Below are 27,564 nucleotides of genomic sequence, written 5' to 3'. Positions count from 1 at the left end.
GTCTTTTAGAAATTTCAGATTTTAACTCCTAAGCTTTCTGCAAATAGCATTATGGTTTAAGCAAATCAGCTCAAAGCACCTGGTGACACCTCCTTCACGGTTACTGCTGTCCCCTGCCCAATAACATTTTCTTACTGGGAAGCTTTACAGATCCCAGTGGCTGCTTTTTTTCTGAAGAAAATTGAGCAGGAAAATCTGTTTAAATCTCCGCTTGCGGCAGGGCAGCATTTAATGGCACCAGTGGCTATCAGAGTGAATAATGTAAGAAGGGGCCAGAAAAAGGGTGGGAAGAGTTTGACAGAAATTCAAAGTTTTTTTTAGAAGAAGTAGTCTGATTTTTTTAACTAAATTTTCATTGTTCTAGGTTACAAGCCACCTTGCTTTTCTATACAAAGAATTTGGACTTGAGAGAGAATAACTTGAAGTGGTTTACTTAACATGCACAGTTATTTCAGAATTTGTTGAAAGATTTAAAAACAGACTTCTGAAAAAGCCATATCACATACCTGTACATTTAAAAAATGAGCACTCCTTCTCCAAAGGAACCAGCTGTCATGGGTCCCTGCTTCCAGTGCAGAGTTGTGTGAGTTACTGACTTACACATACATACCAGGTGGTAAGTTCCTTCCCTGCTGCATTGGAGGAGCAGCATCTCTATTTTCATTGATAAAATCTTAGCCTTAGTCATAATTCTTCTCTGTTAGTTTTAGTAAAAGTCACTGACAGATCACGGGCACTAAACAAAAATTCAGAGCCCATGACCTGTCCATGACTTTTACTAAAAATAATGGGCAGGGGGAGTGACTGACAGGCCAAGCCCCCGCTCCAGAGCTGGCCATGGCTATGGGACAGGGGAGCATGGCTCCAGCTGCAACCCCTGCCAAAAGCTGTGGGGCTTGGGCACACAGTCTCAGCCCCTACCAAGCCTGGGACTGGGGCTGCAGTGTCCTGGTTCCAGCCAGCCCCCCCCCCCCCCCCCATCCTGAAGCCCTAGAAGTCAAGGAGGTCCAGTGAAGTTGCATAACCCATGACTAGCCTTAATTATGACATGTTCAGTAAGTAAATTTCTCTTCTAGCTGATACTAAACAAACACTTAAATTTATTACATATTTGCCTTGATCATCTCTCAATTTTCTCTTTCCCCTAAATGAGTTGTTTTAAAACTGACCTGACAACTTATTTGCTTCTAACTATTTCAGACAATTCAGTGCCTGCTACACAAATAGGAAACTTGCAAAACAAGTACTGTGGAGTGTAAACTGCCACAGGATTTGGGGCTGAGTTGTGGCAGTCAGATACAGCCTACAATAGGGGTACACAGGTACAAAACTCAAGCAGAAAATCTTAAGAGCTTTATACCTTAGGCACAATGCCTCTAGGAGCCCTATAGGCATATGGCTAGTGTTCTGCCCTTGCACAAATACTTATCAGGGATGGCTTTACAGGGGATGATCCTGACCCTTTCTGGTGCCTGTTCACAATCCCTCTGGAAACTCTAGCCTCTGTGGTTGCTGGTTACCCTTAAGTTAAGCACCTTCCGCCATCCACTCACACACCAATAAAAGAGGCCAGACAATTAAGCCACATTAGTTTAGGGGCTGCTGTTCATTTAATACACAAACCAGCAAGTTTAAAAAGCCATTGCCACACTATTCACAGCATTGACTTGAAATCAACACTTCCTGCCTTAAATGCATAAAACAAAATTTCCTACATCCCCTCACGCTTAGCAGTGCATGTAAAGTATATTCAAGGCACTAGAATAACATGCTTTTTCAGCCACAAAACACTTAACTTGGAAAGCTTCCATAGTATGAACTGTCTTCCTTGTTTTATACTCTAGGATAATTCCTTCCCCCTTTTCAGTTTTAATTGTTTTGGTATTTACAACTTTACCAGTGTTGCTAAAATTAGTGCTTAGTCTTATGGTAGCTTCAGATGGAAGCTCAGAAACTACGGCTTTCAGGTCGATGATTGATTCCTGTCCAAAATTGAGAACCATTATAAAGACTGTGTCTAATCCATCTAATTCCCTCAGATACACAAAAACATTGCTGTCATTCCAAATGTAGCACATCCATCCCCTATGAATGGGCAGCTCATTGTTGCGAAGTAAATTTAGCTCTCGATACAGATTCAGTGTTGAGTTGGGCTGAGTCTTTTGAACCTGTTTAAAAAAAAAAAAAAAATGTCACATCGTTTGTAGTACAGAAGTGCTTACCACCTCTAAGATTATCTTCACAGCTTTCTGACTCTCAGCCCCCTCTGCAAATCCTTCCACAGATTCAAGTTGAAGCTATTTGTCCTCAACCTTTGGGGACCTTCACAACTCTGCCTTCTCTCTCCCCATATTGTCCACCTTTGCCACTCCACCAACGACGATAGTTGGAGGAGGAGGAGACAAGGCTGTCTCTGCTCCTTCCGTTGTGCTTCATACACTCTTGTCAGCAAAGCATTCCATACCAAGGAATCAGAGCATTCAGCATCAAGGACTTGATCTTGCTCCCACTGACTTCAGTGCTGCAGAAGTAACCTCCAATGGATTAGTTTCCAGTGCTTTTTCCTTGCTGCTGTTCACTGTTATAGATCAACAATACCTGTACTTGACCTACTTGGTGTAACAGCGACTGCTAAGTTTGACTTAGACAAAACAACATATCCAAAGCTAGAAATGCATCCATCTTATTTTCCTGCTAAGTTTAACAAAGCCTACTTGTATTAATCTAAATTAAAATGGGGGTGGGTAGATTGCAGATTAATGTTGAAAAATGAAATGAATTAAACTAAAAAAAGTTACCACTGTATTCTTCTGGTTAAATGAGGGCTGGCAAAATAGTCTTTGCTGTTGCAATAAGATTTTTTTTTTACCAATTTTCTTCCACAGAATTTTTTCTTGGTTTTAGTTTTAACTGCCACATTCCACTAATCAAAACAAGTTAGAGCTTCATTTAGCTGAAGCTATTTCACTAGCATTTTATTTTTTAACCCATATGACTGTGTCCTTAATTTAAATACTTACTTCAACATTTACATTTTGGTAGTCTGGATTAACAGGTAACCAGCTTGTGTTACCCTCACTGAAGCCGGCATGAAGGTTGCCATTCCACTGCATGGGTGACTTCTCTGGAAAGGTCACCTAAAAATAAGAGTGTTGGGCACCATTCAACAACATCCTTGTTAATGTGCTAAAGAATGATCCAGTTAAACAATCTTTTGCTCAAACTTCTCTCTCATGTCATTATTTCATCTCATAGGGGACTTTAATTGGGTCCTAGACTTGAAGCTTGACAGGAAGTAATTAAAAATCCCACAAGTGCAGGAGGATCATGAAGAGAGAGAATCAAAAGCTATCACTGAAAGGGGGAGGAAAAACTATGTAATGGATTTGGCACTGGACTGGGTGCTGAAGACCTGTGTTCAATTCCCAGGTCAGATGCCAATTTTCTGTATGACTTCTGGTTATTTATCTACTCTGTGCTTCAGTTCCCCATCTGTGAAATGGGGATAGTACTTGCTTACCCCCACCCAGAAGTAGTGTGAGGACAAAAAGCTATTAATGATTCTTAGGTGGTCAGATTTTACAGTAATGAGTAATGAGCCATGTAAATTCTTCGATAGATACAAATACAGTTAGCGGATGTATGGAGTGATCTGATCCTGGAAAGAGATACTGTACTAATATTTGAATAATCAAAGTTTGTTAAATTTGAAGACTAAGTACCTTATTCAGTAGCATATCAGTGTTTAACTGTTCTACTGTGTATTATATTTTATAATTATCTGAGCAAATGTAATCTGTCCTGATGAGTGCTTTGTAAATATATTACAGTTTTCAATATATGAGTCCTTTTGTAGAATTCCCTCCTCAAGTGCAAGTAATACTTTTAGAACTCATGGTCTGTAACAAGTAAATGAAAAACATGTCAAAACTTGCTTCCAAAACATAAAATTATCTAAAATTTTGGAAAGTGTGACATTTGTGCTTATGTTGCAAAACAAATTATTACAGCTGATCAAGAAAATGGAAGTTTTCACAAAGCTAGCTTTTCAAGTTTTGTTTTGATGAGTTCAAAAAAGACTTTTTCAAAAACATTTCCTGAATATTTTTCAATATTTTTTTTCAAAAATTTTGACTGATTACCTTCTCTAAATTATCAGAAGCTCTAGCAACAGTTGCAATGATTTGATATCATGTTTTTAAAATTTAAAAAAGTTTATTTCACACACACATTTCAGCAATTTCACAAAAAAAGGGGGATGGGCATGTAAAAAAGGCCTCAGTGAAAAGCTGTTAGGAAAATTTTGACCAGCTGTACCACTTTCCTTCCTATGGCAATATAGATATTAGGTGTCTCCTGCTCACATGATCTGACAGGCAGGATAACCATCAATCCAAGATGTCTGTACCCTGTAATGCTCCCTCACCTTACTCACTTTATCTCCTGGGCCTTCAGTTGTTACTCCTGCAGGAATTCTGTGCCACACAATTTTTTTCCCCTGCAGGGAAAAAAATTACTTCTGGTGGAAAGTAACTGCAGTTCTACCTTTTGCCAACAAGGGGCCACTGTGGCACTAGAACAGAGCAGCCAATCCCTGGCCAGCCCCAGCGACCAAAGAGAAGAAAAAGATCCTGCCTTCTTCACAGCACTGTTTGGGCCACGTCAGGAGACAGGAAATATGGAGAGAGAAAGACGGGTTCATAAGGGCTAGTGTGGGAGGACAGACTGGGGCAGGGACTGTATGGGAGTGGAGGTGGGGGGGATGTAGGGCCACTTGGGGGAAGGGGGTTGGCTGAGTGGGGGCACAGAGACATGGGGGGGGCCTAGCTGAGGGGGGTGCAGGGACACATGGGGCCAGGGGCAGATGTGCCTGACTGAATGGGAGAAGTTAAGGGTAAGCCAGGGTCTGCATGGGGGAGGCTCTCTAACAATCCTTCTCTGCCCCCCCCAACCCCTGTTCCATACTTTTCCCACCCATACCCAGCAACCCTCCAAGTTCACACCCAGACTCTATCCTAGCAATTACTTCCCTCAACTCCTCTGGTACCTTTGACTCCCCGAAGCGTTTACACTGCTTCTGAGGGATGCTGGAAATATGGTTCTGTATTGTCTTTTAAATGACTTATTACTTAGAGTTCTGTATTAGTATGCCTAGTGAGGAATCTATTCATCAAAAAAATTTCCTGAATCTTATTTGTCTATTGTTACAAAAGACATACTTGCTGACAGGTACTTTGAAATAAATTACCAAAATAATTGAAAGTGGGTTGATTATCTTGTTTTGATAAATAAAATTTGCAGATTTTTAAAATATTGTGTCCAGAATTTTTAATTTTTTGGTGCAGAATTCCTCCAGGAGTAAATTTTCATGGCTGCAGAAGTGTACTTCAGAAATGACTACTCCTTTCTCAGAGACCCTGCTCATGAGTCCTGTCTCTGAGGATTAAACGAAATCTTTCCTTCCCTTCTGTGTCCCAGGGCTCAGAACGGGATGCCGATTGACACCCCAGAGAGAGAGGGGGCTGTGCCAAAGGGTGACACCTTTCTAAGCAGCAGCTTTGTGTTTGCAGCAGACAAGGTCTGGGATCTGTAGTAATAAGCCCTTGAGAAGCTTTGTCAGCATATTTCTGGAAGGAAAGGCAAAGTTTTCCTGAAAAGATTTAACTGCTAGAAGTACTCATTAATCCACTGGACAGGGTCAGGGGAAAAGGTTGGTTTGTCACTGAAACTCCTTGCCTCAACACAGAACTCTTCAGTATCCAAGGCAGACTGCTTTGGTGCCTAGATGTGTATTATCACTATTAGCGACAAGAATGCAATGTGTATTCTATTCTTCTACACCCTTTAACATCATATACTTCCTTCAGCCCTGCTGGGGATGGAGGCAGTGGAGCCTACTTTGGGAAGGATAGCCCTACTGTTGCTGTTATCCACATGAGTCCTTGTGCTCAGGTCGTCTAGGGCTGGATAACAACTAGCTCTGTGCAGGGGCATGAGAAGATGAAGCTACTCTGGTTCTCCCACATGCTTAATCACTCAGTCGAGGCTAGTCCCACTCAAACCCACTATGGGAGAGAACTAAGAAACCAATAAAGGAGGAACATCTGCCATTCAGAGTGCTCCCACTCAATGCTGACGTTTCATGGAGATGATGATAAATGAGAATAATCAAGTGGTTGCTCCCCTTTCACTGGGGAAAGTAATTTTAGAAACGACAGCAGTTGGGGATGGAATGAGAAATATATGTGCTTAATTAAACAAAAGTTAGTGTTTTGTTGGAAAATTCTGTGTACTTAGACCTAATAGTGCTCCTTAGGGGATTTGAATTTATAAGTCCTTCACTTACATTTTCAGATGCAATATTTTCCATTCCTATTTCTTCACCATAGTAAGTTGTAGATGTCCCAGGAAGAGTTAAAAGGAGCATATTTATGACATTAGTGTATTCTTTTCCAATCCGAGACGCAATTCGAGAAGTGCTAGGGTCTCCAACCTAAACAAAAATAATATAAAAGAATAAAGGCCCATACTAGGACTAAATACTTCCATATGACATTGGTCTAATACAAGTTCTGTTCATTTACATCAATGTAAACATGGAGTAACTTCATTTAAACTAGTGGAATTGTTCTGCATTTATAAAGGTGTAAGTGAGGATCATCTGGCTCTATGTTTCCTTGTGAAGTGATGTATGTTAAAAGCACTGGGTAGCTAGTAGTCCCAGAGGAAAAGTTTCACATATATTTCTATTGTATTGTCCAAGCACTTACATGCTTTATGATAAGAGTGCTCAGTAGCATAACTGTTTTACTATTGCTTCTCCCCCACCCCCCAAAAAAGAGATGTTGCAGTAAAACGGTAGCAAATCTATTCCATTATCACTGAATGCAGAGGGAGATCTTATCATATTAAGTAAAAGAGGTAGGTTTTTTTAACTATAAACCTCAGGATGCAGATATATTAAGACATCCTTTGATCATCATATCCATTTTGTATTATCTTTTTTCTTATATTTTCAAAGGTTTTCTACATTAAATCCTATGATGCAAACTATTATGTTTATTGGGCTTCTTTCTTTCACTTCCATATCCTCAAGGGAAAATATTTGAGTATTTTTGTATCAGTACAATTTTCTGCCTGACAACTGAAATCTGGAAATACTGCCAACAGCATGACAGACAGAAGTAAACAATGCAGATATATTAGCATCCCAGTCAACTGTGTCTTCCATTCTAACACAAATACCCTCCGTTACACTTCTCATGTCTTTCTGCCAACGTTTGCTTTGCTGACCACACTTATTCTTTCTGCTGCGTAGTGCTGGTTTTGTCAGGGTAGCATTCATCACTTATAATAGGAGCAATGGAAGCCTCTCAGCACTTTGGGATTAGGGTGATCCCACTGCACTGGAGGTAGGCGTACAAGGAGCCGGCACACTTGGGCACCTTGGCTTGCACAGCCCAACATGGGGGGAAAGAGAGGCAGGGGTATAACCACTTTATGCACAGTTAAGTAGAGTCAGAGGCCACAATCCCCTATGTAGAAGGTTCATAGGGGCAGAGCCTCTATTTCAGTCCCAGAGCTAAAGCAGCAGACATGGACGTGGTGTGGAGCTGTTTCCAACTTGCCTGAAGGTTTGGAGGTGGATTCTGTCACCTTTCCCAAACCCCACATCATTCCTGTCACAAACCCTGTTTGGCTAGGGAAAGGGGAGTGGAATATTATCTTGAAAGAATAAAACTGTGTGCCTGATGATTATGTTTAAAACTAGGCAAAAATGCTTATCACATTCCTGTAAATATGCTTGGGATGGACAACATGGACCCGCTACAGCCATTGCTGTTGCGTACTGAGAGAACATGGTACATTCCACAGATACACAGCTACAGTTATTTTGGGCTTGATCTTACTCCAATGAGAGCTTTGCTGTGGGCTGTAATAGGAGCAGGAATAGGCCATTTAAATGTCTGAACTCTTACCGCCCAGTTGGGCCATTTTCCTTTGGGCATGTTCTTCATCCACAAAGATACAGTTTCAAAAATACTATTTCCTGAGAGGTTTTCCATATTAATTAGGTAGAAGTTGAAGGGGAAATCTGATTCTTGGACAAAAGATGTTCCATAATACATCATTGTTGCTTCAATGTTTTCCTGCTGATTGGCTTCAGTTCCCATAAACCTACAAAGGAGCACACAAGTGGGTTCTTTTAAAAAGGAAAATTGAAATTGTGTCCATGCAGAGGTTTATCAGAATTACATGGAATTAGATTGGACCTTGACATATCTAATAATTCAGTATTGTCTTTGAAAAGAATTTGCTTTTCTTTCTATATATTACATACCTATATGTCACTATTAATGGCGGGTATTCCTACAAAAGCATTTTACCATGACAAACCAGTTTATCAACCAGTGAGACTGTGCCTTTAGCATTAGAGGGAAAATTCAATACTGCTATGCTAACAAACTGAGTTACCTGTATCGGCCAGGCTCAGTGCTGAATTTATCCATGGTGTGCCGGAAACTGCGGATGATATCATGCATGCCGACTTGGGTGGTGGTGTAGTCATGATACAGCTCAGAATATGCTGAGATACTCTCCTTGAAGAATAAGGAAACACTTTGCATTAGCCCTCCTAATGTTCATTGAATTACATTTTCCAAAGTTTATCAAAAGACAGTACACCACTTCAGATAATGCTTTACCTGAGTCTGTTAGCAAACTAGGGGCATGATAATATTACCTACTCTTTTCTCCTGTTCACCTGAGACTGTGGTGCTGCAAAAAACATACAAGGTAGCCCACGCTCCTGGCATTTCCTTTCCCATGCCTTGAAGCTGGCTTGACTGCAAAGGGGAGAGGGATTGCACCACTCACTGCCCCAAGCCCCTACTCCTTAGAAACAGACTTTGATAAATGAGGCACTGATTCTGCCACCTTTACTCCTGTTTTTGCTCCCTGAGGATTTCAGTGGGACTACTCACAGAATAAGGTACCGCTCATTGTGCGTAAAGATAGCAAGTATTGTGGCCCTATGGGTAATATAGTTATTTCAAAATATCTATCTGAACTAGTGAATCATTTAAATAATACATTAATGGCACAGTTTTGGAGCTGCATCTTCATTAGTTATTTATTGCTCTAATGCTGTGCTAGATGAGGGGCTAAATATTTGAGGAACACATCAATCTAAATGAGGAATAATCTATATAACCCAGTTTACACTAGTGATCATGACACACACAGTAGATACTGCTGAATACCACATTCCAGGCAGAAGCAATATAAATGAGATTCTTGTAGTGACTTGCCAAGTCAACAAGATGCACATCTTTCTGTCAACTCAGTAATGTTATTGCATCTCAATGTTGGCATCATCTCCTGACTTTATTGGGCCCCCACTAAAGGCAAGTTCCATAAATAATTAGTCATATACTTCTGAAGCTCATCTGTACACATTTCACTGTAATTTATTGTCAATGCAAAACCTACCAGAAAAAAAAAAAAAGAGCGAGTCCCATTAGCAATTCAAAGGGGAAATGTATTAGTGATAAATACATCTCCAAAGACAATAAGGAGCAAACAAATTCAAAACAGAAAATGTGTTACCGGATTGTGGGATTTATTCACTTGAGGTTCATTTCTCAGGTGTGTTGCTTCTAGAAGAAATTTAACAGCATTGATACTAAACCCATCAATGCCTTTGCCAAGCCAAAATTTGATAATATCCTAAAAATAAAATGGAGATAATTCTTGATGAGTAAACCACTTTCCAAATATTAAATTCAATACATTGCACATAATTTATTAAATACATAATACATACTAATAACATTATATAACAATACATCATTTTTAAATTTCAAGTTTTAGTAGGGTTAAAGCTGACCATTTTAGATTGAAGCTACTATCAATGGCTGAGTTTGTCTTACCAAAAAGGAAATATTTGAATTATTTTTCAGCCATAATAGACATAGAGCCATGATTGCTCCAAGCATTCAAGGGGGACAGGACAGAAGAAAACCCATACCTCACAGGAAGCCACCTTTAATCTAGTCTATCAAAGAATCTGGGCCTTATAGCAGTTTGTAAATACCTAATCAAGAGGAACAGAGTGTAAAGAAAGCTGATTCTGCTAAGCCCTATGATTGGTGTATACTCATCAAGCCTGCAGACAATGAGAACATATTGATACAAATGTTCGTTGTTCTGCACAGACCTTTTGACACTGGTTTTCTTTTACACAGTAATACTTCGTAAATCTGTTCTCTTTTATTTAACTGATGTGAAAATAATTCAGATTTATTTTCTGGAAAATGAAAAATGATTACCTAAGTTAAGGGTTTTGGATCTGTGATTTCTTTATCAAATTCAGAGTTTAGCTATTATCAGTAAAATTATATTATGCTTGCATAGTTATTTTATTACTATAATTTTAATAGTCCTAAATTTTAACAGATGAGTCCAAAGTTTAATCCCCCTGCAGCAATCTGTGTAACTGTTACTATGTGCCAGACAATATCTTTCAACTAAGTAATAAAAATGCACACCGTGCTGCCATTTATTATTATTACATATACAATACACTTGCACAAGCCAGGACTTTGGTCAAAAATATGATGGAATTCAACTAGTACATGTTAAAGATTCACTGATTTTATTAGTTCAAGACATACTCCATTTTATTGAATTGTTTGTCCCTTTACAGTAATTCTGAAAACAACTGCAGGTAACCATGTCAATAGCCTCGATGGTGATTTCATGCACTGAAAGAGGTCTCAGCTGAGCACTTGTGCACATTGTAAAACCCTCTCAATTAGAACCAGCACAAAAACACTGAGGATGGATTGTGCCATGGAGACTGAACTATCTTTATACACAGAGGTTGGTTGTGGAACATTGGCAGGGTGTTGGTAAAGCTTGACTGTTGCAGCTTCCCTTGTTTGGTTTCTCCACACAGAACGTAAAAGATTTCATATGGTCACAGAGTAGCTCTGGTCTCCTATTAAGTCACAAAGCACCAGCCTTTTGAAATACAGCTTCTTTTTAAAACACGAACCTACTGTTTTCTTGTTCCTTAAAATACTGATAGAACTAGTGGTGCTCAGCAGCACTTCTGAAACGTATTAGACTGTTCTAGTCAAGAGTATTTTTCTGCAGACATGCTAAGATGCCCAATATTGCCAACTCTCATGATTTGAGCACCCCCTCACAATTTGGGGCTATATTTTTTTAATGTTTCATGAAAACACGATGACAGGTGCCAACTCATGATTTTTCCCTAATTCAAAATGGCACCATCTCTTATTACTGTCAGTGGGGCTGAAGCCAGCAAGATGGCTGCTCTTTTCCTATACTTTATCTGCGCCTAGAAGTCAGGCTGCTCTTAATAAATTTGGCTACCACCTCCAACTATTTTCCATGAGGTTGAAGCCAGGCCCACAGGCAAAACAGCTGCCACTCTGTGATTCAGGGTACAAGACGGGCCACATGAACTGTTGAGAGCAGCCCAAATGCTGAGAAGTGAAGGAGGGAGTGAGGGGGAGCAGGACACTGGGGGGTGCAGGAGAAAGATTTGGAAGTTGCAGGTGAATGGGGTACAGAGGACAATGATGGGGTGGGAGATGGAGAGGATAAAGTGGGAGCTCCCCCAGCCTGTGTGGGGTGGGTAAGGGGAGTTCCCTCTGAGCAGCTGGGAGAAGGCAATGATCTCCTGTGTGAACGCTTCACAAGCATAGTATTTTGGAAGCTTCAGGAAGAGCTGTCACAATGAAGTGAGACACTCCTCCGATCACAAGATTTTCAGGGCTTGGCATAGCTCTGTGTGAGAGCTTCGGGGCTAAAGAGACAGCCCTGCCCTGCCACTGAGCCCTCCTTTCACATAGGGCCTACAGCAGAGAGAAGGTCCTGGGGCAGCAGGAGGGGGTCGCAGGGAAATGATGCTGCTGGGACCCAGGTAGAGAAGTCCCAGGGCAGCAGGAGGCAGAGACTTTTTTGCTGCTGGGTCAAGACAATTATAACAAATACATGGCAGGTCCTGTGTCTGTCTTAGGACTCAGGAGAAGATGAGTGCTGTCTGCATCTGAGCAGCCAGGGAGAGGTGTACATTTGTGTAAGCCTCACACATAGAAACTAGATCCTAGATATTATCTGTTTAATCCTTTTAAAAGTATAATACAATAATGGTCAGAACACTGCAGACTACAGGCCGTGGTACTGCAATGTAGGTGACCCTTTCAATGGAATGCTGCCTCTTTTTCTTAATTAGAAGGACACTCTTCAAAGATAAGACTATGATACTTGAAGCATTACAATATATGGTTTAGATTTTGCCTAAACAGGTATATTTGTGTTGACACTTCCTTGTCTATATTGTTTGCATAGACACTAATCCTTGAATTGCTTCCCACTGGATTGTCAACTATATGAAGAAATTACGTTCTAAAAATTAAAACAAACATAAAACCCAACCATTTCCTTACTACTGGAATAGCAGCAGTGGATTATATACTTACATGGATTTCTTCTTGCACGGCAGAGTTGCGGAAGTTTAAATCCGGTTGTTCTTTCCCAAACTGGTGAAAATAACATTGCTTTCTCACCTCATCATATTGCCAACTGGAATTCCCATAAACACTCACCTGATCACATAAGTAAATGATGATTATTAATTATTTAAGAAATGATGAGCATTTGCACAGCATTGTAATTTACACAGTGCTTTACAAGCATATAGAAAGGCATGCATCACTTAGTAAATAGTATTCATTTACTATCCATAACAGTTAGTTGGCCTGAAACTGATTAGTCTATTTTCATTGTCCAAAGGAGAGAAATGCAAAAGTAAATATGCAATATAACTATTTAAAATCCAATTTACTGAACATATATGAATGTTACATGAAAAACATTGAAGTCAATGGGAGCTGCATGTGCTCAGTACATCTTCAAATCATGATGACTAAAAAATGGAATTTAATATTACTCTATTTTTTCATTAATAAACGTAAACAGAAAATACCCTCATTTAAATGATATGTTTTTCCTTAACATTAACTTAACAAATTCACATTTCCATACAAGTATAAATCTCATCCACAACTGTGAAACAATTTCCATATATTTCACCTACTCCTACTACTAACTTATTTAACCTGCAAAGACATAACAGCTGCTATATATGATCTTTCATATGCAAATCATCTACACTAGTACACTTCTGCTTATGCCTTGGTATTTATCATCTTTAATAGACGTACTTGTGCTTGGTCAATCTCATATTATTATTGTGATGGGGCAAGGCCAGATGGCTGTAGTAAAGTAATGGGAGACAGATACATTAGCCACAGGCTAAACAAATCCCTGTTACCAGAATAAGCAAATGGCAGCTGCTCCAGGTCAATTAAGACACCTGGGGCCAATTAAGATCTTTCCAGAAAGCAGGATGGCTGCTAGGTTGATTGGGACACCTGAATCCAGTCAGGAGTTGGCTGAAACTAGTTAAAAGCCCCCCAGTTAGGCAGGGGGGCATGCATATCAGGAGCTGCAGGAGGAAGTTGTGCTGTTGGAGAGACTGAGCAGTACACACCATATCAGGCACAAGGAAGGAGGCCCTGAGGTAGAGTGAAGTGGATCTTGAGGAAGTGGGGGATGTTGTGGGGAAGTAGCCCAGGAAATTGTACATGTCCTGTTTATAAAAAGTCTATCTACCATAGCTCATACTATTAGGGTCCATGGGCTGGAGCCCGAAGTAGAGGGCGGGCCTGGTCTCCCCCCTTTTGGCCCCCTGATTAATCACTGAGACTGGGAGACAACAGAGATTGTGCAAGGGAGGATGGCTTTTCCTCACCTCCCTTGCTGGCTTATGATGAAAATGACTCAGTAGGCTGTGACCCTTGCCTCTAGAGAAAGAAGGGCTACGTGGAGGGTCACAGTGAGCCTCTGAGGCTAGCAAAATCCGCCAGGAACTGCAGGACCCACGGAGACATGGACAGAGCTTTGTCACATTATATAAATATTTATTTGCTCAAATTTTGAAGTTGCTCACCAAACATAATAAAAATCTGCTTAATCCTGGTATAAGACTGTCAATTTTTTCCCAAGCCTAGTATATTTTGTACAAGCAATTTAGGTGCTTCTAAGAATTTCAACAGTAATAAAAAGGACTATTAATAAAATACTAGGGCTGTCAAGCAATTAAAAAAATTAATTGTGATTAATCGCATTGATAAACAATTATAGAGTACCGTTTATTCAAATATTTGTGGATGTTTTGTACATTTTCAAATCTATTAATTTCATTTACAACACAGAATACAAAGTGTACAGTGCTCACTTTGTATTCATTTTTATTACAAGTATTTGCACTGTAAAAAAACAAAAGAAATAGTATTTTTCAATTCACCTCTTACAAGTACTGTAGTGCAATCTTTTTGTCATGAAAGTGCAACTTACAAATGTAGATTTTTTTTGTTCCATAACTGCACTCAAGAACAATGAAAAACTTCAGAGCCTGCAAGTTCACTCAGTCCTACTTCTTGTTCAGCCAATCGCTCAGACAAACAAGTTTGTTTACATCTGCAGTAGATAATGCTGCCCGCTTATTGTTTACAATGTCACCTGAAAGTGAGAACAGGCATTCTCATGGCACTGTTGTAGCTGGCATTGCAAGATATTTACATGCCAGGTGCGCTAAAGATTCATATGTCCCTTCATCTTCAACTACCATTCCAGGGAACATGCGTCCATGCTAATGATGCATTCTGCTCGATAACAATCCAAGGCAGTGCGGACCAACACATGTTCATTTGCATTATCTGAGTCAGATGCCATCAACAGAAGGTTGACTTTCATTTTTGGTGGTTCGGGTTCTGTAGTTTCTGCATCAGAATGTTGCTCTTTTAAGACTTCCGAAAGCATGCTCCACACTTCATCCCTCTTAGATTTTGGAAGGTACTTCGGATTCTTAAACTTGGGTTAAATGCTGTAGCTATCTTTAGAAATCTCACATTGGTACCTTCTTTGCGTTTTATGAAATCTGCAATGGAAGTGTTCTTAAAATGAACAACTTGTGCTAGGTCATCATTCGAGACTGCTGTAACATGAAATATATGGCAGAATGTGGGTAAAACAGAGCAGGGGATATTCAATTCTCTCCTAACGAGTTCAGTCACAAATTTAATTAATGCATTTTTTTTTTTTACGAGCATCATCAGCATTGAAGCATGTCCTCTGGAATGGAAGCATGAAGGATCATACGAATGTTTAGCATATCTGGCACATAAATACCTTGCAATGCCAGATACAAAAGTGCCATGCAAATGCATGTTCTCACTTTCTGGTGACATTGTAAATAAGGAAATGGCAGCATTATCTCCTGTAAATGTAAACAAACTTATTTGTCTGAGCAATTGGCTGAACAGGAAGAAGGACTGAGTGGACTTGTAGGCTTTGAAGTTTTACATTGTTACATAACTGCACTCAAAAACAAAACAAATAAACAAATACATTTGTAAGTTGCACTTTCATGACAAAGAGATTGCACTAAAGTACTTGTATGAAGTGAATTGAAAAATACTATTTCTTTTGTTTATAATTTTACAGAGCAAATATTTGTAATAAAAATAATATACATGTTGATTTCAATTACAACACAGAATACAATATATATGCAAATATAGAAAAACGTCCAAAATATTTGATACACTTCAATTGGTATTCTATTGTTTAACAGTGCGATTAAAACTGTGATTAATCACAATTAATTTTTTTAATCATGATTGATTTTTTTGAGTTAATCAAGTGAGTTAACTTCAATTAATTGACAATGCTATAAAATACATGATGAGCTTGCAATGTGTTGAGCTGGACTTTTCTTCCTGTTCGTCTGTGAGAAAAAGATATGGAGAGAAATGGGAAGCCTTTTTTGTGGCACTAAGTTTTAAACAGACACTGTACAGTTAAACATCATAACTTTTTAAAAAAGTAGTCTTATTTATTATTATTATTGGTGCTAAGAAGCAGCTGTTACACTGCTGTTACTAGTAACAGCTTAGAAAATAAACACTGAAAACAACTGTGAAAAGTAAACTGGATTTTAAATAATTATGTTTCTTAACTTTTTGCATTTCTCTCAGGTTAAACCATGAAAATAAACTAGTCAGTTTCACAGTCAATTTCATTTTTAGTTCATAGAATCATAGAAGATTAGGGTTGGAAGAGACCTCAGGAGGTCATCTAGTCTAATCTGCTCCTCAGAGCAGGATCAACACCAACCAAATCATCCCAGTCAAGGCTTTGTCAAGCTGGGCCTTTAAAACCTCTAAGGATGGAGATTCCACCAGTTCTCATAAACCAGCATAATGCTGGTATGTCTGTGCTATAAATGCTCAAAGGAAGGATTCATGTTTTTTAAAAGCAGGTTTTCACTGAGAATTTTCTTCAGTTTTATGGGAGCATTTCTATTGGCTATTGTTTCTACAAAGCCCCAACTGATATAACAGCCTCTTTTGAAATATCAGCAACAGTGAATATTTGAGAATAATAAAGTCATCAGCTGTATCTGGATTAGATTTGAGACAATGTTCATGGTATTTCTCAAAACTTTCACTGTGTTATTAAGTTAAAAATAATTATGGCCAAATATGTTAATTTATTGGTTTTTAACTCATTTATTTAGAAGATGCAAGTTCTTATCATATAGTAAATGGTTGGATTTCCAATTAAAACATGGAAAATAAGTAGATAAGCCAATTTCCAGCATCTTGGCCAGATAGGAAGGAAAGCAATAATCCAGCAAAGTGCTGGTTTGTTTTTCTGACATCATAGTTGGCAGGCATAAAGGACTGCTGGGAAGAAGCTCCCCAAATGGAATGCCCATATACTAGGGCTGTCAAATGATTAAAAGAAATAATCACGATAATCATGAGGTTTTAAAAAGTCATGATTCATGGCCATTCTAATCGCACTGTTAATAATAGAATACCAATTTAAATTTATGATAAATATTTTCTACATTGTCAATTACAACACAGAATACAAAGTGTACAGTGCTCATTTTATTTTATTTTTAATACAACAATTTGCACTGTAAAAGAGAAGTTGAAGCATGAAGGGGCATACAAATGTTTAGCATATCTGGCATATAAATACCTTGTGATGCCGGCTACAAGAGTGCTATGTGAATGCCTGATTTCACTTTCAAATGACATTGTAAATAAGCAGGCAGCATTATCTCCCATAAATGTAAACAAATTTGTTTGTCTTCAAGATTGGCTGATCAAGAAGTAGGACTGAGTGGACTTGTAGGCTCTAAAGTTTTACATTGTTTTGTTTTTGAGTGCAGTTATGTGGAAAAAAATAATTCTACGTTTGTAAGTTGCACTTTCATGATAAAGATTGCACTAAAGTACTTGTATGAGGTGAATTGAAAAATACTATTTCTTATCTTTATTACAGTGCAAGTATTTAATCAAAATAATATAAATTGAGCAGTGTACATTTTTATTCTGTGTTGTAATTGGAATCAATATATTTGACAATGTAGAAACACATCATAAATATAAATTGGTATTGGTAAACACTGCAATTAAAACTGCGATTTAAAAAATCTATTAATTTGTTTTGCATTAATCACTTGAGTTAAGTGTGATTAATTGACAGTCCTACCATATACCAAGGTGTATTAGATACAAAATTAAAGGAGAGGAACAAAAATCAAAACAGATTAAAAACATATGAAATCGAAGAAAAGCAATGCTGCCTCACTGTCTTATTCTAGTATCTTGATTCACATTGTTCAGATGAACTCAAATATACAAGCAGAAGTTACTAATGAAACAAAAGATTTGAGTTTACATGCTATGTGCAGTAGCTACCACACAATGGTTTCATATTCACAACATTGCTGTGATTTTGCTACTCATTTTCTGATTTGAAGGTGACCCCAAACCTTCTATTTACCCAGTTGTTGGGAGGAGTGATTGTCCCATCAGTGTGTGCACAATCATGCCAGATGTAGTAATCTGCATACTTCCCAGTCCGATTGCGACTCAGCTGAAACCAACTGTGTTTGTCACTTGTGTGGTTTGGTATTAAATCCATTATCACCTTTAAACCTTACAAATCAAATGTGGGAAAGATTAAATCAAAACAAAACATCTCAAGTCACAAAATGTACAGTATTAACATAGAAGCCAAAACAACACTGGTGGCTTTACAGACATACAATTAAGAGAGGCCGCTGTCCTCAAGGCCTTAGAGTCTAAGACCTAGTCTACATGGAAAAGTTTTGCCAGCATAGCTGTCAGTTAAGGGGGGGGGCGGGAGGAGCAGAAGAGTCACACCACTGATCAACATAGCTATGTCAGCAAAAGCCCTAGTTTAGATACTATTATATCAGCAAAAAGTCCTTTTTTCAGTGTAGGTCATTTAATTTTGGGAACTGGTATAACCTATACTGGTGAAACCATTTAGAGTGTAGACACTCAGGCCCCATCCTACAGTCACTTATGTATCTGTTTAACTTAGCGCACATAAGCAGTCCCTTTGTAGTTAATGGGACTACTCACCCATATGAAGTTAAGTGCTTGAATAAATGTTTGTGGGACTGAGATCTAAACAGACAAACAAAGTAGGTCACGACAGGGAAAGAACCCAAGTTTTCCCCATCTTCTTTATTTTATTTTCTAACTCCAGCAAGAATATTATTGCTTATGGATGCAAAGATGGAAGTGACAGAATCTCAGGCTTCAGTCATCAGAAGACTGCTGCAGGGACTAATAAATACAACCTGTCAAAAAGAACAGGGCCTGTCCCACGACATGGAACGTGAAAAGAGTTTCATCCCAAAACACCAGTAGCTATCCTGAGACCTGTGTGGATTTTAGAGGATCTACAGAGTCCATATGCTGTAGTACTGGCTTCCCTCTCCCACTACCTAGCTCCCATCCATGTTGCATAGGCCAAGTTCCACAAAGCCCTAATGGAGAAGCTTCTGCAAGATTGGTAGAAAGGGTTGCAATGCTGCAGTCAGTACTCATCCCTTCAGAACTAGGGTTGCCAGGTGTCCAGTTTTTGACTGGAACAACTGGTTGAAAAGGGACCCTGGTGGCTGGCTGGGCCGTAAAAATTCTAGTTGGTGGCTCAGGCAGGCTCCCTACCTCACTACATGCAGCTCCCGGAAGCGGCAACGCATCCCTCCAGCTCCTAGGCATAGGGGTAGCCACAGAATCTCCATGTGCTGCCCCCGCTGCAAGCACCAGCTCCACGCCTCCCATTGGCTGGAAACCGCAGCCAATGGGAGCTGCAGGGGCAGCACCTGCGTGCGGGAGTGGCACACAGAGCCGGAGGGACATGCCAGCCTTCCCAGGAGCCACCTGAGGTAAACACCGCCCAGAGCCCACACCCCCTCCTATTCCCCAACCCCCTGCCCCACCCAAGCCCCCTCCTAGAGCCCGCACCCTGTCCAGCATCCTAACCCCGTGCCCCAGCCCTGAGCCCCCTCCCACACGCCAAATCCCTTGGCCCCAGCCTAGACCCCCTGCACCCTAAACCCCTCATTTCTGGCCCCACCCTGGAACCAGCACCCCCAGCCAGAGCCCTCACCCCCTCCTGAACCCCAACCCCCGTGAGTGAGGGTAGGGGAGAGCAAGCGACGGAGGGAGGAAGGATGGAGGGAGTGGAGGACAGGGTCTCAAGGAAGGAGCAGAGGCAAGGGTGTCCGTTTTTCTGCGATTAGAAAGTTAGCAACCCTATTCAGAACCCCCATTCGATCTGCTATGTTCTGAACCCCTCTGCCCCTGGAAGTGTATAAAGACACACACACTGAAACACAAAACAACAAAATGTGAAGTAAAAGAAGAAAAGTACATCTACAGTCCATGTGTGAGCAGTGCATTTTGGGGGGGGGGGGCGGGGGGGGGGGGCCATAGCTCAAGTTTACCTTTGTCATGTATAGCTGCAATCAGATTTTCGAAATCACTCATCGTTCCAAACATAGCATCAACGTCCCGGAAGTCTTCAACTCCATACCCAAAGTCTTTTAAGGGTGACTTATAAACAGAAGTAATCCAGATCGTTTTTATATTTAAATACACGATATGATCCAGTTTTTCTTGGATACCTGTAAATAAAGAGAGTCTGTTTTGCAAGGACAAAAACAACATGTCTGTGGCAGCATTGTCATTTCTGTTGAAATTAAGTTTCCCACACCTGGAAGATGTTGAGGTTAATAGAATGTATGTATTATCTATTTTCATTTTCAAGGAATGTGAGTTAATCCACACAACCACCCTGAGAAGCAGGGAAGTGTGATTTAAATGAAAAAGCCCTAGGCTTCACCTCCAGTTAGATAGAAGACATTCTCTTTTAACCTATTATCAGGGGGTAGCCGTGTTTGTCTGTATCCACAAAAACAATGAGGAGTCCGGTGGCACCTTAAAGGCTAAGGATTTATTTGGACATAAGCTTTCGTGGGTAAAAAACCCACTTCTTCTTTTAACCTGTACTTTTTCTCTACTACTCACTCTAATTCTCTGTCCAGTCCAGGGATCTCAAACTCAAATCACAACGAGGGCCACATGAGGACTAGTACATTGGCCCATGGGTCACATCACTGAAACCTTTTCATACAACGATACAAAAGTATAGTAAAAAATGAAGAGTAATATAGTATGCTATTAAAAGTCAATGTATTCACTTTTTAAAAACTGTAATGCGAAGAGGGGTTTTAATAAAATATAAACCCTCAGTAATGCACCTCCCTCAAATGACAAAACACGCATTTACTTTTAAAATTACTTTGGTTAAAGCCGTTCCCCCCCATTCCCACTCCACCCCTTCCATGAGGCCCTGCCCCTGCCCCGCCTCTTCCCACCCCCAATTCCAACCCCTTCCCCAAATCCCCGACCTGGCCCCGCCTCTTCTCTACCTCCTCCCCTGAGCATGCCACGTCCCCACTCCTCCCCCTCGCTCCTGGAAACTCTAAGTGCTGCCAAACAGCCGTTTGGCAGCGGGAAGCGCTGGGAGGTAGGCGGAGGAGCGGGGATGCGGTGCGCTTGGGGAGGGGGCCGAGGGGAGTTTGGCAGGCCACAGGAAATAACTCCACGGGCTGCATTCGGCCCGCAGGCCACGTGTTTGAGACCCCTGCTCCAGTCCCTAAATCACACCAGTCTCCCTCCTCTTAAATCAAAATTAATCTATGTTCATGGCATATTACAAATATTATCCACTTATAGAAACACACTGTTCTTCACTTCCTGATAGAAGATATGATGGTCTAGTACCTGTTGTATATACTTTTTATTTTTTTTGTCTTTTACTATCCATTTCTTGTAGTAAAATCTGTGAGTCAACTGAGTTCTTAATATTTGGCGCCATCCATGTAGTGGATCAGATACACTTGTATTGAGTCTCCCTAAAGGCTCAAAAATAGCATTTCTTCCTCTACTCTTTCGTTTGTTAATGGTTTCTTTTCCCCGCAGATTTTTTATGGAGCAAAATCCAAAATGGCAATTAATTGATTGTCCAGTAAAACATCGGATTCCAAACACTCCCCAAATTTTGGTGTGAAATTCTAATCCAAATTGCAGTTTTGCCGCTGTTCTCTCTCTTTTTCTCTCTGATGGGCCAAATCAAAACCCCAGCTCTGAACAGTGGCATACTTTGGGGAGGTTTTAACTTTGATAAAGGTTTAGATTCTACAACTTGAGCCCTTCCTAATTAGATGGTTAATGATAATCACAGTTCTGGCTACCTGTGGATTATTAGCTAACTTGTGATCCCATCTGTCTCTAATCAGGTTGCTGCCTCTATTGTTAATACACTTCTTAGGGAGTGAGAGATTGTGGTAACAGAAATATATATAATACATACAGCTTCATGCAACCAAGGACTGAAAGTCACAAAAATGTAGAGCACCCACCTTTCAGATCACCATTCCCATCCTTGTTGGTGTCCTTAAACGAACGTGGGTAGATCTGATAAATGGGACTAGCTTGCCACCAGCTCAGGCACTTTGGCGACACGGCAACAATTGCAATTGTAGCCCCCACAAGCACTGGTGTAGATGCAATTATAAGCCAGAAGAGGATCTCTCTGGTGACTCTGTACCGTGCCTGACCTGAGAATTTAAGCAAGACTTCCTTAGGCATTCCTGCAAAGGGCTTCAAAACTTCACAGTCCTGGCTCTGCACAGCTGCTGAGCTGATGCCGACAGTGCATGTTTCTGGTATCTCCTCTTGGAGGCTGGCATTGCATTCCTTTTCATTAAGCACCTCATTTTGAGCTAATCCTTTGTTTTCTATACCTCCTTTCTCACTCAGCTCAACAGAGAAGATTTTACTTTCCTCTTCAGCCATTTTTATTCAGAACATCTTGTCCTTGTGAGAAGTCTTGCTGAAGCTAGGAGAGGTGGCAACATACCTTTGTTCAGTGAAACGGGAAGCAAAGTAATTAGCCTGTGGTTTATAAATAAACCTGACTGACCCGTCAAAGTACAATGAGGATGAAAAGGACAAAGTGCTCCTATTCTTTTGCATAATAGATGTCTTCAGCTAAATGGCAAACTATTGCAAAGAAGCATGGTCATAGCCTAGTTCTATTAGGATACAGATTTATTTCTTATGCTAACTGATCAAAGTTATGTCTTCAGTTGCTCATTCTCACACTAGCCAAGCTAGACTTTTACCTCCTACTGCAATCATGAAAAGAAGAGGCCTTGCCTGGACTTCTGGCACAACATTTGTTTAGCAAGTCCCTTATTGATTGAGTGAGAAACTTCCCAGTGTAAATATGACACTAAGCACCCCTATATTCACACCCTACACACTAGTGTGTGTGCAGTCATTGTATAAAATAGGAGAGTGGTGAGCCCCTGGCACAGCTAGGAAAGCTGTGGGCCAGAATGCCACTGAAAGCAGGGAAACTGAGGCACAGCTGGATGTTGCTGTGGCACAAAACTGCTTAACATGTACAGACACTGGCACAGGTAAGGGTGGTTGTGGGCCAGAACTCTGCTGGGAACAGGGCAGACTGAGTGATAAGATGTCTGGTTTCACGCTTTACTGGTCTGGGTGAGGGAAACTGAGGCACAGCTAGACAGTGCTGTGGCACAGGATCAGCAATGAGTGGCCGGGCTCTAGCACAGCTAGGTAAATAGCTGAGGGCCACCACTCCACTGACAGCAGGGCAGATTAAGAGTAGTAAGAGAGGTGAGTAAATATCTTCAGGGATAATAGGACTCTTTATTGGCCTGGGCGACCCAGATATGTGAGAAGCAAGTGTGAGGGGAAGTATATATGTTAAGGAGGGTGGAAGATGCCCCATAATATGTGGGCTTAAGATGGTCATTTCAGATATAATTAAACATAGTGAGGTGTTGCAGCACAGTGGGCTTTGATATGCTGCCCCAGGTCAGCAAGGAGCTAACCCTCCTGCAGCATTGTAAGCAGGGAGGTGTAGCCCTAAACATCCCTATATTCATGCCCTACACATTATAGTAATAATCTTGTACAAAATATGCCTTGTGAGATATTATTTCAAGGCTAATTACTCCTGGATCATTAATATTCTTGTGTGATGTATGTATGTGGGAGATATTAGGCATTATGGATATACGCTCAAATTATGACTAAAGTGTGTTTGGACCTGGTATGTCATGGGAAGTTGATATACAGATTTGCTTTAGGCAAAGGATTGTGTATATTTGGTTCTCCAGCCAGCCCAGTCTTCAGGAAAAAAACAATGAAGTGGTTTGTTTTGGTTTGGTTTTTTACATATTAGGTAAACAAAGCTATTAAGCTACCAAGTGGGGAAAGAAAGAGGATGGAGCTTCCTTCACCACCAAACTTCATGTCACCTTCCTCCCAGGTTGAACAAACTTTACTTTTGTTAGAAGAAGAGCAGGAGGACCCAGAGGCAGATTGAGTAGACAGGCTTCTTTATTGTAGTACTTGTTCCCCTCGACCCAATTGTTGAGTAAGTACTGGATTAGTTATAGCACTCTTTTTATCTAAGTTAGTATGTAAACTTACCTACTTTTGCTACAACACCCCCAAAACCCTTATTAAATCATATGAACACCCATACTATGATTATACCCACCCCTCTTGACTGATTATAGCATTACGCGTATTATACACACACATTTTAACCTTGAAAACACATTTCTTTGCAGTAATTTTTGCCACAAGTTCCCTTAATCAGCAATTTTCAGGGGAGGGAGGAAGGGGCCATGACCCCGAGCTTGTCTATGTAGCTGGGAAAGGAAGGGAGGAGGAGATAACACTGCTCTACACAAAAAGAGTATCTTTCAGATCCTCACATTTCTTATACAGCTACAACACCTATCAATCCTTAACAAGGAGAAGGGAAGGGAGAAGGGTAGCACTTTGTTTATCAAGTGTAGAAACGGCCCATGCTTCTACTCCCTCATACCATACCAGCAGTTTCCCAGGTCTCAACTTAACCCTTACATATCCCAACAACTTTTAGGGGTGACCCTCAGAAGAATCCATTGCAAACGTTCACTGGTCTATAAAGACAGGAGGGCTGAACCTTGAGTGTTAAGGAATTAAATCAACTGATTGTATACAATATTACTGTATTTGTTAACAGAGTGGGGTCTTTTCTGAAAGCTAATGGCACACTGGTGATTAATAGCATTGTGAAATGTATGTATTAATGCTATATGAGGATATATGGATACATAATACGTTTTAAAATCTGTGGCTAACTGGGAGGGAACCTGTTTCTCCCTGACAGGAGAGAAGGCAGCTATTTATCTGTCTCCAATGTAAATTAAGCATGGTGGAATCAAAACAATGAAACCTCTATTTACATACAGGGAGATGGGAAGTCCACAGGAAGGGAAGAACAGCATGAGGTCATCCTGGCTCTTGAAACAAAGTCATTGAACTTTGGGAGACAGAAGCCATCTTTGGCAGCCATCACAAGGCAGATACAAAGGAACAGAACTCTTGCAAGATGAAAAAGATGGGTCCTTCAACGAAGGGGGAGGTCAAGTCTCTGGGAACTCAATATAGGTGAGATATCTGCTTAGACAAAGACCTTTCACCTAGGAAGACAAAGGAATCATAGAAACTGGAGGGGACTCAAGAGGTCATCTAATCCTGCCCCCTGCACTCAAGGCAGGACTAAGTATTATTTAGACCATCCCTGACAGATGTTTCTCCAACCTGCTCTTAAAAATCCACAGTGATGGAGATTCCACCACCTCCCTAGGCAATTTGTTCCAGTGCCTAACCACTCTGACAGTTAGGAAGTTTTTCCTAACGTCCAACCTAAACCATCCTTGCTGCAATTGAAGCCCATTGCCTCTTGTCCTATCCTCAGAGGACAAGAACAATTTTTCTCTCTCCTTCTTGTAACAACCTTTTATGTACTTGAAAACTGTTATCATGTCCGCCCTCAGTCTTCTCTTCTCCAGACTAAACAAACCCAATTTTTTCCATCTTCCCTCATGGGTCATGTTTTCTAGACCTTTAATCATTTTTGTTGCTCTTCTCTGGACTTTCTCCAATTTGTCCACATCTTTCCTGAAATGTGGTGCCCAGAACTGGACACAATACTCCAGTTGAGGTCTAATCAGCGCAGAGTAGAGAGGAAGAATTACTTCTCGTGTCTTGTTTACAACACCCCTGCTAATACATCCCAGAATGATGTTTGCTTTTTTTGCAACAGCGTTACACTGTTGACTCATATTTAGCTTGTGATCCACTATGACCCCCAGATCCCTTTCCACAGTACTCCTTCCTAGGCAGTCATTTCCCATTTTGTATGTCTGCAACTGATTGTTCCTTCCTAAGTGGAGTACTTTGCATTTGTCCTTGTTGAATTTCATCCTATTTACTTCAGACCATTTCTCCAGTTTATCCAGATCATTTTGAATTTTAATCCTATCTTCCAAAGCACTGCAACCCCTCCCAGCTTGGTATTGTCCACAAACTTTGTAAGTGTACTCTCTATGCCATTACCTAAATCATTGATGAAGATATTGAACAGAACTGGAGCCAGAACTGATCCCTGCGGGACCCCACTTGTTATGCCCTTCCAGCATGACTGTGAACCATTGATAACTACTCTCTGGGAATGATTTTCCAACCATTTATGCACCCACCTTATAATAGCTCCATCTAGGTTGTATTTCCCTTGTTTGTTTATGAGAAGGTCATGCAAGACAGTATCAAAAGCCTTACTAAAGTCAAGATATACCACATCTACCACTTCCCCCCTATCCACAAGGCTTGTTACCCTGTCAAAGAAAGCTATCAGGTTGGTTTGACATGATTTGTTGACAAATCCATGCTGACTGTTATTTATCATCTTACTATCTTTTAGGTATTTGCAAATTGATTGCTTAATTATTTGCTCCATTATCTTTCTGGGTACAGAATTTAAGCTGACTGGTCTGTAATTCCCTGGGTTGTCCTTATTTCCCCTTTATTTATAGATGGGCACTATATTTGCCTTTTTCCAGTCTTCTGGAATGTCTCCCGTCTTCCATGACTTTTCAGACATAATTGCTAATGGCTCAGATATCTACTTGTACTTTTGTGGAAGATCCTGACTGAGGTAAAGTCAGGCATGGCTGGGAAGAAGAATGACTGGTGAGAGAAACAATATAGAACAAAGCCTGTATCTTTGCTGTGTTAAGTTTTAGACTTTGAGATGCATGTTTTCACTTTCAGTTGCTTGTTACCCTTTCTAACTTTATTCCTTTTACATGGCATCACTTAACCTATGTCCTATTATTAATAACTTTGTTTTATTTTTACTATAAACCAACTCAGTGCCAAGTTTAAAGGGAAGGGTGTTGCCATGCTGTCTGGAGTGGCTCACAACTGTGAGTGCCTATCTCAGGGCAGACTGCCAAAAACAGGGTAGACACCAAAAATTGGTGGCACAGTCTATAACTACATTTCACCAAGCCAGTAATGTGACCTCCTGGTTCGGTATAACAGTCTTACCATGGAGTCACAGATAATCCCCTTAGACTCTCCCATCTATCTCGCCACCCAGACAAAGTGGACTTAGTGATAAATGGTCATACACACCAAAAATCACATAATATTCAGGTTGCTTCCAGTCCCAAGAGACCAGTCACTTATCCTTGATCAGTTGGTACCCTAGATCTTACACCAAAGTCAACGTCTGTAGCCAGTTCTGTAATAAACTGTCTAAAGGTTTATTAATTAGGAAAAAGAAATGAGAGTTATTTACAGGTTAAAGCAAGCAAACATATACACACAAGTGAGTTATCATCTAGATCTTAAGAGTGCCAGAGTCATAGTGATCTATCAATTCCAAGCGTCTTTCAGGGCCAATCCAGGAGGCAACCCCAGGGATATTTGGCTTTAGTTTGGTCTCTCTCGCCCAGTCAGCGATCAAACAGCATGGAGATGGAAAATTTTCCTGTGACTTTGTTTTGTTTGTTTTTGTTCAGCTTCCGTGTCCACGGGATTAGCTTCCTTGCACATAGCATTTCCATGGTGTAATAGGACCATTGACCAGTCCTTTGTATTACGATGTTCCTTCATGGCTCAT

General features: G+C 40.4%; 2 protein-coding genes across 2 annotated transcripts in view; one reads left to right on the top strand and one right to left on the bottom strand.

The window, feature by feature from the left end:
• The window catches only part of PREPL (prolyl endopeptidase like), a 28,449-nt gene extending 26,501 nt beyond the window's left edge, over nucleotides 1–1,948 (top strand). The window contains 1 exon segment of the mRNA XM_077813856.1: nucleotides 365–1,948. Within this exon segment, the coding sequence (XP_077669982.1) occupies nucleotides 365–418 (54 nt within the window). The 3' untranslated portion in view covers nucleotides 419–1,948.
• On the bottom strand, nucleotides 1,728–22,358 carry SLC3A1 (solute carrier family 3 member 1). The gene is made up of 10 exons (XM_077813857.1): nucleotides 21,923–22,358; nucleotides 19,943–20,122; nucleotides 17,962–18,116; nucleotides 12,516–12,641; nucleotides 9,610–9,729; nucleotides 8,476–8,600; nucleotides 7,980–8,178; nucleotides 6,310–6,493; nucleotides 3,021–3,124; nucleotides 1,728–2,168 (listed from the first exon to the last, which is right to left on the bottom strand). The coding sequence occupies exons 1-10, from the start codon at nucleotides 22,356–22,358 to the stop codon at nucleotides 1,728–1,730; spliced, it is 2,070 nt and encodes a 689-aa protein (XP_077669983.1).
• Nucleotides 22,359–27,564: the final 5,206 nt, after the last annotated feature.

This window comes from Eretmochelys imbricata, chromosome 3, assembly GCF_965152235.1.
Source record: "Eretmochelys imbricata isolate rEreImb1 chromosome 3, rEreImb1.hap1, whole genome shotgun sequence".
Lineage (NCBI taxonomy): Eukaryota > Metazoa > Chordata > Testudines > Cheloniidae > Eretmochelys > Eretmochelys imbricata.
The sequence above is the reverse complement of the archived record's forward strand: the minus strand, read 5'-3'. Positions and strand labels throughout refer to the sequence as shown.